We start from the raw sequence: 12,354 nt of genomic DNA on the forward strand, positions 1-12,354 counted from the left end.
AGATCTTTAGAACGCTGAGAACTGTGCTGGGAAGCAGAGATGCCTCTATCAAGTACCTTCCAAAACAGCCATTCCTACTAGAATCCCTACTAGACTCTCTTCTAGGAAGAAAAATATATTAATAGGTTATAAACAGGGATTTCCCATAGAATAATATTTTTTTCCAAGAAACCTGTTAGAAGGTAACTATTAGGAAAAAGAAAGGGAATCTATATTTCCGTAAAAACGTGCCAAAACCAGTACTGGGAGGCTGAGGTACCCCTTTGCAAACCGTAAAAGTCAAAATCTACATTTCTAAAACAAAGAATATCCTGATATTAAACTGAAACTAAAAATGGCAGCACCCTTTGTTACTTTGATATTTCCTGTCCTTACTCTTACTTAGGAAAAAAAGGGTGTTAACACTAGCCTTAAATCCTGCTTATCTCCTTATTGTTTAGTGCAGTAACAGTCAGACTCTACTTAAATAAATATAGCAGCTACAGTATTGTAAGTGAATGGTCCTCCATGCCAGTAACCTGATACTGTAATATAATACACGTATCGGCACTTTACATAGATACATTAGCCATCAAGAATATACATTAAACTCCCAACTCTTCTTCATATGAAAATCAATTATCTAGTTGCCAAGACTGACGTTTTACAGTCACTCTTGTAAGATACATTATAGAAAAAAGCAGACCAAAATTTAGCATTCATCATATAGTTAGTGAGCAAGGGCAGGAGCAGAAGGGTCACTGTGAGTTTCATGTTTAACTTAAAAAAATTTTTTTTAAACAAAAAAGATTAGAAATTGTATACCAGAAGTGCAACAATAAATAGAACAAATTTCAAGAAGTATTTGTCACTTAGCCTTTTAACTTAAAATCCTAAACACAAGTTTTCTTGTAATTAAGAACCAATGGTAATAAATATACCAATTTGTTAGTAAGCAAAATAGAAATATAATGTACATATTCTTTGACATTAATCAACTTTAAATTAGCAATGCTGAACTAGAGTAAGACCACTCTAAAAAAGAAATCACTCAAAAGGTAAAGCTTTATAATTTAGAAAAAATATTTTTCCTCTTAAAAAAGTCCTTCCAAATAGATTTAAATTAAGTGCTCCACTCTAGCATATATGAGTAACTGAAAATTAGGTAAAAGAATACACAGAGAAAGGGTATACTATTTTCTTTTCTTGCCCATTATCCTGACTGTATTCAGTAAAATTTCAGTGTTAAAAAAACCCATCTTTTATGGGAAATTTTTTTGGAGGAGATAGGAGAAGGCTGGGAGAAAACAATGTATATACTATACAAATATTACCATTTGTAAAGTTCTTTGCAACAGTGTTGTAAATTGCATTTCAGACACTTCAAAGTAATAAACATACAAAATACAGTACTTTCTTAGTTTTCTGGCAGAGGGATAAAAGATTTCATGCCTGTCGGAGGACATAGGCTCAGATTTTAGGCTCAACATACAGTGAACTGGCAATAATAGTGGATTACAGGTAAGACAGAAACTAAAGATCTAAATCCATTAGGTTTCATGTGCAGATGGAATTCTGAAAGGCTAAGAACAATGCCCATTGGAAACAATCTGTAGTATCTATACTCTGAACAGTGCAAAAAAAGGAAAAAAATTAAAATGCAATTTTCATGAGTTACAAAGTGCAAAGCTCCCCTGAATCCAATGTTACTGATAAACTCGGTTTTGATAGCATTATAGTACTTTTTAATACCTTAAAGTGTAATCAATAAAAGTTTTGTGAAACAATTTCCCACATTTCAGTGATTTAACCGATTTAAAATGATTAAAGTCCTACCTTCCTTTGTTACTATCACCTTAATTTTAAAAGGAAAGTTACACTGGTGATACATTAGCAAAAGTTTTAAAATATCATCTTGCATTTTTCTGATTCATTTTAGTAAATGAAAATGGGCATCTAGCCAGTATGATTCTTCAACAAACACAATCTATTTGCAAATAATTTAAATATGCTAAGCTGTTCATGATTATTTCTTAAATAAAAATTCAGCTTTATGTCTAATATGCAAGGTTGGACTCATTTAGGCAATTTCACTTCATTTTCATTATCATTTTTTTTTTTTTTGAGACAGAGATTTGCTTTTGTCTCCCAGACTGGAGTGCAATGGTGCGATCTTGGCTCACTGCAACTTACAAGTCCTGGGTTCAAGCAATTCCCCTGCCTCAGTCTCCTGAGTAGCTGGGATTAGAGGTGCCTGCTACCATGTCCAGCTAATTTTTATATTTTTAGTAGAGACGGGGTTTTACCATGTTGGCCAGGCTGGTCTTGAACTCCTGAGCTCAGGTGATCCACCTGTCTTGGCCTCCCAGGGTGCCAGGATTACAGGCATGAGTTACTGCACCCAGCCTTTATTCATGATGATTTTTAAAAGATATGCTGTAAAACTAAAAATTACAAAACTTTCCTTCTGAAATTAAGGCTGTATTCTTTGCCCTTTTAAATTATGAAGGTGCCTGCTCCTCCTCCTATCCATGGTAAAGATGCAAACAGACACGACTTTCCTTTAAAACTGCTTATTGCACTAAAAGATAGCAAAAACAAGTTGTCAGTTCTTAAAATAACTGTGATTATATTTCTATAAAAGATGCTGCCAACACAATTCTATAATTGTTAAAGCACTATTCTAATAAATATAAAAGGAAGCTATACTTCCAAACACATACATATGTGTTTATATACACACACATACATATATATAAAAAATATATATGAAAATCACATTAAGGTATGAGAGGCAGCAAGTAACTATCAAAAACCAAAAAAATCCCTCAACCCCTTTTTTCTCTCTACTCAATTTCAAAGATCTCAACCCTACAGAGTTCTAATCTTTTAAAATATTTACCCTTTATAAAAGCTTTAAATAATTTCCATGTATAACCTATAGAAACAGAAGGCTTCAGAAAACACATCACTTATCAGAGAGAAAGATTACAACTTCTGACAGGTTTTATATTTATAGCAGCTTTAACAAACTCACTAAAGAAAAAGAATGGTAGGCTGGGTGCAATGGCTTACGCCTGTAATCCCAGCACTTTGGGAGGCCGAGGCAGGCGGATCACGAGGTCAAGAGATCGAGACCATCCTGGCCAACATGGTGAAACCCTGTCTCTACTAAAAATACAAAAATTAGCTGGGTGTGGTGGCGCATGCCTGTAGTCCCAGCTACTTGGAAGGCTGAGGCAGGAGAATTGCTTGAACTGGGGAGTTGGAGGTTGCAGTGAGCCGAGATCGCACCACTGTACTGCAGCCTGGCAACAGAGTGAGACTCCGTCTCGATTAAAAAAGAAAATAAAGAAAAAAGAAAAAGAATAGTTTAGGTTGCTACTACTTATATACACATTGCACAAATGGCAAATGTATGTTCAGAGTGGGAGGGGAGAGACACACTCTCACAAAAACTTATTTTATGTATATATATGTGTGTGTGTGTGTCTGTGTATATACGAATGTATACATATATATAAAATTTTGTTTCTTAAGACAGCAATATCAAGAGTTGAAGACTCAGCATTGTGTATGAGATAGGAGTCAGAAGTAGGGTATGCAAAATAAAAGTAGAAATCTAGTTTGCCATATTTTACATTCAAAGGAACCAGATATGTGAACATTTGAATGTCACTGGTAGCATTAGGAAAAAAGTGTAGGTGATGAAGGCAAGGGAAATAAGAGAAATAAAGGTAGTAGTGGGGGTAAAATAAAAGGGAAAGAAAGCTCCCCAATGGAATGAACTATAAAATATATACACAGACATATATATCTATTATTAATCCAGATCTAGATATATATGCATATGAAGTATGCATGTATATATTTTTAAAATACACAGACACCTTTTACAAGAATATATGAATGCACATTAATTTTTTGCACACATAATTTTGAAAAATCACTTTGATTATTCATGAAGGTGTGTATTTTTTAAACCATCATTTACTTTTCCTTACTTTTTTTTTTTTTGCAAAGATAGTTGTGCTGCCAAGCAACTTGAGGTAAAGGCATTAAAAAGGGTTAGACTACAAGAAATGAAAACAGAACAATTGCGATACTTCCTACAGGAGACCGCACAAAAAGCAGTTGGCTGGTTTCATATTGCATAATGATGCTGTGTTCCTTGATGAAGTAAACAATCTTCCTTGTATTAACATAAGGATCAGACCTTGGCCCCCACACAGTGTTGGTTTCTGTATGGCTGGAGGTGTCCTTACTCAATTGACTCCACTGGAAACATACGTTGTATGTCAATTCATCTTTCAGTACTTCCTCTCAGAGAATATACTTGGACTATTTAAGCAAAGTACATTGTGCGTAAGGTATCTTGGTGAATCTGTACAGCCTTGGCAAGAGCTTGTGGATCTCGCCCATTGCTCTGTCCTGAAACGTGACTTCCTTCAGCACTGTAAGAGAAGTGGCAATGAACACAAAAACAAACTTTCTATTCTGATGTAATAATTCCAAAAAATATGATTTGTTGTAGAAAAATTCAAAATTATTAACAAATAAGAGACCGGTGTAATGATCTATGTGGCTATCACTCAGCTTCAATAATTATTAACGCAAGGCCAATTCTGTTTTCCTTCTCTCGCCTCCCCAGGATTAATTAGAAGCAAACCCAGACATCGTATCATTTTCTCTATCTATCTGTATGTACCACTTTATTACCAATAATCTCTCCTTTGAATTAATGTGGCAAAGCAACTAAGTTACGACGTCATTCTATTAGTAATGAGCCTAGATTATATATTTCAATAGGAAACCTCGAGCAGTCAGTTCTGACTGTTGTCACTTTTCACATGGATCACTGACTCCTCTAAGAGCTTGTGGAACTTGAAAATCCTAATATGCAGACAGTATCTGGATTTGGGTGAGAACCTGTTAGGCTTTTATATTACCTGTCATGTTCTTTGTCCACAAGATGATATCTGGCTCTAAATGCTACCAGGTGAGCATAATACGCTGGTGCAGGTATAGAAACAGATCGTGTACAGCGTACGTAAGTGTGGCAGAGCTGGTAAGTTAGCAGCTGAAGTTCATCTGCAGTAAAGCAGTTATCATCCCATAAAACATGATAGTGTGAAGGACGACTGGTACCCTATAGAGAAGGCAATAACACATACTGTTGAATTTTGAACTTTTTTTGTTTTGTTTTGTTTTTTGAGACAGAGTCTTGTTCTGTCGCCCAGGCTGGAGTGCAATGGCATGATATAGCTCACTGCAACCTCCACCTCCTGGGTTCAAGTGATTCTCATGCCTCAGCCTCCCCAGTAGCTGGGATTACAGGCATGTGCCACCACATCCAGCTAATTTTTTCTATTTTTAGTAGAGACAGGGTTTTGCCATGTTGGTCAGGTTGGTCTCAAACCCCCAATCCCAAATGATCTGCCTGCCTTGGCCTCCCAAAGTGCTGGAATTACAGGTGTGAGCTACTGGGCCCAGCTGAATTTTGAACTTTTAAATAAATATTTAAGACCAAGTCACATACAAAACAGCTTTGGCACTTTGGGAGGTCGAGGTGGGAGGGTAGCTTGAGGCCAGGAGTTCAAGGCCAGCCTGTACAGGCAGGAGGATCACTTGTGCCTAAGAGGTCAAGGCTGCAGTGAGCTGTGACTGCACCACTGCACTCCAGCCTGGGTGACATAGTGAGACTTTGTCTCAATAAATAAATAAATTAAATGAAATAAAATAGAAAAAAGTAAAGCTGGGAAGATGTATAAAAAAGTTGTTAGTCTCTGTGAAATATTCTTGGTTATTTGCTGACTACAGCAGAAGTTTTAAACTGATATCCTAAAGGAAAACTATTCAGGCCAGCCATGGTGGCTCATGCCTATAATCTCAGCACTTTGGAGGCTGAGGTGGGAGGACAGCTCAAGCCCAGGAATTTGTGACTAGCCTAGGCAACATAGGAGGACCTCATCTCTACAAAAAAGATTTAAAAAATTAGCCAGGTGTGGGCTGGGGGAGGTGGTTCATGCCTGTAATCCCAGCATTTTGGGAGACCACGGCAGGTGGATCACAAGATCAGATTGAGACCATCTTGGCCAAAATGGTGACACCCTGTCTCTACTAAAAATACAAAAATTAGCTGGATGTGGTGGTGTGTACCTGTAATCCCAGCTACTTGGGAGGCTGAGGCAGGAGAATTGCTTGAACCAGGGAATCAGAGGTTGCATTGTGCTGAGATTGCACCACTGCACTTCAGCCTGGCGACAGAGCGAGATTCTGTCGCAAAAAACAAACAAACAAACAAACAAACAAACAATAGCCAGGCATGGTGGCATGGACCAGTAGTCCCAGCTAGTTGGGAGGCTGAGGCAGGAAGATTGCTTGAGCTCAGGAAGTCAAAGCTGCAGTAAGGGGTGTTTGTGCCACTACACTCCAGCCTGGATGACAGAGCAAGACCCTGTCTCAAATAAATAAAACAAAAATAGGCCAGATGTGGTGGCTCACACCTGTAATCCCAGCACTTTGGGATGACAAGGCAGGTGAATCACTTGACGTCAGTTCAAGACCAGCCTGGCCAACATGGTGAAACACCCTCTCTACTAAAAGTACAAAAAAATGAGCCAGGTGTGGTGGTGCATGCCTGTAGTACCAACTACTTGGGAAGGTGAAGCAGGAGAATCACTTGAACCCGTGAGACAGAGGTTGCAGTGAGCTGAGATTACGCCACTGCACTCCAGCCTGGGTGACAGAGCAAGACTCTGTCTCAAAAAAATAAAATAAAAATAATAAAAATTTTAAAAGTTAAAAAGGTAAAGGAAAACTGTTCCCTAAAGTTTCTGATTAAATATATAGGAAAAATATTCCTATCTCGAAGATTCATAATGGTTATTTGCATATCAGTGTTCTTCAAAAGTTCTATAATAAAAAAATCTGTTTAAACTGGTTATTCTAGAAATAGAAAAAAAAAATCTGTTTAACAGCATTTCTAAAACTTACTTGAACAGAGAATCTTTCTCCTCTGTGATTTTTAAAACATAGTCACCTGGATGTAATGTGATACTTATTAAATATGGGAGGAAACATTAGGTTAAAATATATAAACCAGTCATATAGGATTTATTTATTAATTTATTTAGAGACAGGGTCTGCAATCTCGACCTCCCAGGCTCAGGTGATCCTTCCCTCAGTCTCCAGAGTAGCTGGGAGTACAGGCACGCGCCACCGCACCCCGCTAATTTTTGTATTTTTTATAGAGATGAGGTTTTGCCATGTTGCCCAGACTGATCTCCAACTCCTTTTGGGCTTTTATTATTTTTCATGGACACATAATATTTACATATACTTACGAGGTACAGTGTAATATTTTGATACACATATATAATGATTAAATCAGGGTAATTAGGATATCTACACCTCAAACATTGTGCTGGGAAAATTCCAAACTGGCTCTCCTGGTTATTTGAAAATATAGAATAAATTGCTAATTATAACCATCCTACAGTGCTATAGAATATTAGAACTTATTCCTCCTATCTAGTTGTAATTTTGTGTCTGTTAACCAGCCTTTGGTAACCTCCTCCCTTTTTTGCCTCTAGTAAACCACTATGTTATTCTCTACTTCTATGACATACACTTTTATAGCTTCCACCAGTGAGATGATGCAGTATTCATCTCTTCGTGCTTGGCTTTTTTCACATAACATAATGTCCTCCGGGCTCATCCATGTTGCCAGAAACGACAGGATTTCATTCTTTTTTGTGGCTGAATAGTAGTCCGTTGTGTATAAATGCCATATTTTCTTTATCCATTTATCTGTTGATGGACACTTAGGTTGATCCCATATCTTGGCTATTGCAACAGTACTGCAATAAACGTGGGGTTGCACATATCTCCTTGACACAGTTTCCTTTCCTTTGCATATATACCCAGTAGTGGGATGGCTGGATCATATGGTAGTTTTAATTTTAGTTTTCTAAGGAACTTCCATACTGATTTCCATAACGGCTGTACTAATTTAGATCCCCACCAATAGTGTATACAAGTTCCCCTTTCTCTGCATTCTTTGTGTTTTTGATAATGACTATATTAATTAGGGTGAGATGATATCTCATTGTGATTTTAACTGGCATTTCCCTGATGATTATTGATATTGAGCAGTTTGTTTGTTTTTTTTTGACACAGAGTCTTGCTCTGTCACCAGGCACCTGGCTGGAGTGCAGTGGCATGATCTAGGCTCACTGAAACCTCTGCCTCCCAGGTTCAAGGAATTCTCCTGCCTCAGCCTCCTGAGTAGCTGGGACTACAGGCGTGCGCCACCATGCCCAGCTAACTTTCGTATTTTTTAGTACAGACGGCGTTTCACCATGTTGGCCAGGATGGTCTCGATCTCTTGACCTCGTGATCTGCCTGCCTCAGTCTCCTAAAGTGCTGGGATTACAGGCGTGAGCCACCGCGCCCGGCCATCGAGCATTTTTTCATATACCTGTTGGCCATCTCTATCACTCTCTTGAGACATCTGCCCATTTTTAAATCAAATTATTTGTTTTTTTTTTTGGCTGTTGAGTTCCTTGTATATCCTGGGTATTAATACCTTGTTGTTGTTTTTTTGAGACAGTCTCAAGAGTCTTGAGAAAATAATGTATATTCTGCAGCTGCTAGATGAAATGCTTTGTATATATCTGTTAGGTCCATTTGGTCTAAAGTGTGTTTTAAATCCAATGTTTCTTTGTTGATTTTCTTTCTAGATGATCTGTCCAGTGTTGACAGTGGGGTGTTGAAGTCCACAACTATTATCGTATTGGAGTCCATCTCTCTCTTTAGATCTAATAATACTTGCTTTATATTATATATCTGGATGCTCCAATGTCAGCTGCATATATATTTACAACTGTTATTTCCTCGTGGTGAACTGATCCCTTTAGCATTATATAATGACCTTCTTTGTCTCCTTTTACAGTTTTTGACTTAAAGTCTGTTTTGTCTGACATAAATATAGCTACTTCTGCTTGCATTTTTTTTCCACTTGCGTGGAATGAATAACTTTCTCCATCCCTTCACTTTTAGTTTATATGTATCTTTACAGGTGAAGTGAATTTCTCTTAGGCAGCATATATTTGGATCATTTAAAAAATCAGTATTTTAGATGTGAGAGGTACATGTGAGATTTGTTACATGGATATATTACACCCAGATGGTGAGCTTAGTACTCAATAGTTTCTCAACTCATCCCCCTCTCCCTCCTCTTTAGTAGTCCACAGTGTTTTATTATTCTCATGTTTATGTCCATGTGTGCTCAATGCTTAGGTCCCACTTAGAAGTGACAGCATGCAGTATTTGGTTTTCTGTTCCTATGTTAGTTTGCTTAGGATTATGACCTTCAGCTGCATCTATGTTGCTGCAAAGGACATGATTGCATTCTTTTAAAAAAATCATTCAGTGGCTGGGAATGGTGGCTCATGTCTATAATCCCAGCACTTTGGAAGGATGAGGCAGGTGGTTTGCTTGAGCTCTGGAGTTCAAGACCAGCCTGGGAAACATAGGGATACCCCATCTACAAAAATACAAAAATTAGCCAGGTGTGGTGATGCATGCCTATAGCCCCAGTCACTCAGGAGGCTGGGACAAGAAAATTGCCTGAGCCCGAGCCTGGGAGGCAGAGGTTGCAGTGAGTTGAGACTGCACCACTGCACTCCAGCCTGGGCACCAGAGTGGGAAAAAATTTCATTTAGCCAGTCTACATCTTTTCAGTGGGCAATTTGTTTACATTCAAGGATACTACTGATAGCTGGAGACCTACTTCTGTAATTTGTTAATTGTTTTCTGCTTGTTTTATATATCCTTTCTTCCTTTCTTACTGTTTATCATTGTGGGTTGGTGGTTTTCTGTAGAGTAATAAGGTTTGAATCTTTCTCTCTTGTGTATCTGTTCTACCAGTGAGTTTTATACTGTTGTGTGTTTCCATAATAACAATTGTTGACTTTTTGCCTCCAGATGTAGGATTCCCTTGAACACTTCCTGTAGGGCAAATATAGTGGTGATAAATTTCCTCAGATTTTGCATGTCTGGGAAAGACTATTTCTCCTTCATTTCTAAAGGACAGCTTGGCTGGATATAGAATATTTGTTTATTTATTTAAAGAATATTTATTTATTTACTTATTTGTTGAGGCGGTCTCAATCTGTAGTCCAGGCTGGAGTACGGTGGCACAACCACAGTTCACTGGAAACTCTGCCTTCTGAGCTCAAATGATACTTAACTGGCTACAGTATTCTTGACTGATAAGTGTTTTCTTTCAGCACTTTGAATATATCAACTCAATCTCTCCAGGCCTATAAGGTTTCTGTGAAGAAGTCTGCTGTTGGTTTAAGGAGGATTCTAAGTGATCTGATGATTTTCTGTTGTTTTTAGAATTCTGTGTCTTTGACTTGACAATTGGACTACAATGTGCCTTGGGAAGAACATTTAAGGGCTGGGTCTGTTTGCAGACTTTTGAACCTCCTAGATCTACATGTCCACATTTTTCCCCAGATTTGGGATGTTTTTAATTATTATTATTATTATTATTTTTGAGACAGGGTCTCACTCTGTCACCCCAGGCTAGAGTATAGTGGTGTGATCTAGGCTTGCTGCAGCCTTGACCTCCCAGGCTCAAGTGATCCTCCTGCCTCAGCCCACTGGGTAGCTGGGACTACAGGTGCATGCCACCATGCCTGGCTAATATTTGTATTTTTTGTAGTGATGGTGTTTCACCATGTTGCCCTGGCTGGTCTCAAACTCCTGAGCTAAAGCAATCTGCCCCCCCTTGGCCTCCCAAAGTGTTGGGATTACAGGTGTAAGCTACCATGCTCGACTTGTTATGTCATTAAGTAGGTTTTCTACACTTTCCCTTTCTATTCTCCTTCTGGAACTCCCATAATACAAATATTTATTTGCTTACTGGTGTTCCGTAAGTCTCAGAGGCTCTCTTCACTCTTTTCATTCTTCTTCTTTTTTTTTTTTTTCTGACTCAGATCTTTTTCCAAATTACCTATCTTCAGGGTCAGAGATTCTTTCTTCTGCTTGATCAAATCTGCTATTGAAGTTCTCTATTGTATTTTCCACTGAATTCTTCAGCTGCAGATTTCTGTTTGATTCTTTTTAAATTTCTATCTTTTTGTTGAATTTCTTGTTCATATTGTGAATTACTTTCCTGATTTTGTTGAGTTATTGATATTTTCTTATATCTCAATATATTTGGGCTATCTCAATATCTATGGGATACAGAGCTGCTCAGCTCTTCCAGTACACCAATTCCCCAGTGCCACTTAAACCCAGGCATGGGGACTATGCCTGTTCTGGGTGGCCCAGACATGGTTTCCTTGATATGCAGGGAACTGCTTCAGCTTAGGTACTGGACTGTGTGACTGCTCTGGGTGATTAAGGCACTGCTTTCTGAGATGCAAGGTACTACTTAGGCACTGGAGAGGTATGATCTCTCTCTCTTTTATTTATTTTTTTTAGAGATAAGAGTTTCGCTCTGTTGCCCAGGCTGGAGTGCAGTGGTGTGACCTCTGTTCACTGCCAACCTCCGCCACCCGAGTTCAAGCAATTCTCTTGCCTTAGCCTCCAGAGCAACTAGGACTACAGGCGTGTGTGCCACCATATCTGGCTAAGTTTTTTGTATTTTTAGTATAGATGGGGTTTTGTCATGTTGGCCAGGCTGTTCTTGAACTGACCTCAGGTGATCTGCCCTCCTTGTCCTTCCAAAGTGCTGGGATTTCAGGTGTGAACCACCATGCCCGGCCAAGGTATAACCTCTTTAAGTGGCCAAGGAGCAAGGTGTAACAGGTGCTTGCAGCTCAACAGGGATGTCAGGCCACTGGGTTGGGGTAATTTGGTGACAGCCTCAACAATAAAGGGGTCATGGCTACTTGCCCCCGGAGCAAAACATACTCCAGCTATATAGTTCCTCTATAGGCACATGTTACCTTGCCTGGGGAATTTTTGTTTTTTTGTAGAGATGGGGTTTCTCTATGTTGCCCAGGCTGGTCTTGAACTCCTGAGCTCAAGCAATCTGCCCATCTCAGCCTCCCAAAGTGTTGAGATTTTAGGCATGAGCTACCACACCCAGCCCAATTAAACTCTTTCACATGCTTAACACCTACCAGTAAATGTCAAAGTTTTCTATAAAATGTTACCATCATTAGCTGAGTGCAATGGTACATGCCTGTTGTCCCAGCTACTTGAGAGCTGAGGTGGGAGGACTGCTTGAGCTCAAGAGTTCTAGTACAGCCTGAGCAAAAGAGCATTTTTTTTTTTTCTCACTCTTTATTTTTAAAGAGGCATAAAGGAACAATCAGGTACTTCTACTTTTTTTTTTTTTTTTTTTTTTTTTTT

General features: G+C 38.6%; 1 protein-coding gene across 5 annotated transcripts in view; it reads right to left on the bottom strand.

The window, feature by feature from the left end:
- Nucleotides 1-3,602: 3,602 nt before the first annotated feature.
- LOC108284369 (protein argonaute-3) overlaps nucleotides 3,603-12,354 on the bottom strand; it is a 123,395-nt gene continuing 114,643 nt past the window's right edge. For 4 of the 5 annotated variants that reach the window (XM_017501083.2, XM_017501081.2, XM_037728706.1 and 1 more), the window contains 2 exons: nucleotides 4,929-5,128; nucleotides 3,603-4,433 (listed from right to left, as the gene is read on the bottom strand). In XM_017501083.2, coding sequence (XP_017356572.1) covers nucleotides 4,325-4,433; nucleotides 4,929-5,128 — 309 coding nt within the window. In that variant the 3' untranslated portion in view covers nucleotides 3,603-4,324. The remainder of the gene's footprint in view (nucleotides 4,434-4,928; nucleotides 5,129-12,354) is intronic. The other variant, XM_017501077.2, reaches the window with a different exon arrangement.

This window comes from Cebus imitator, unplaced genomic scaffold (assembly GCF_001604975.1).
Source record: "Cebus imitator isolate Cc_AM_T3 unplaced genomic scaffold, Cebus_imitator-1.0 Scaffold277, whole genome shotgun sequence".
NCBI classification, from domain to species: Eukaryota; Metazoa; Chordata; class Mammalia; order Primates; family Cebidae; genus Cebus; species Cebus imitator.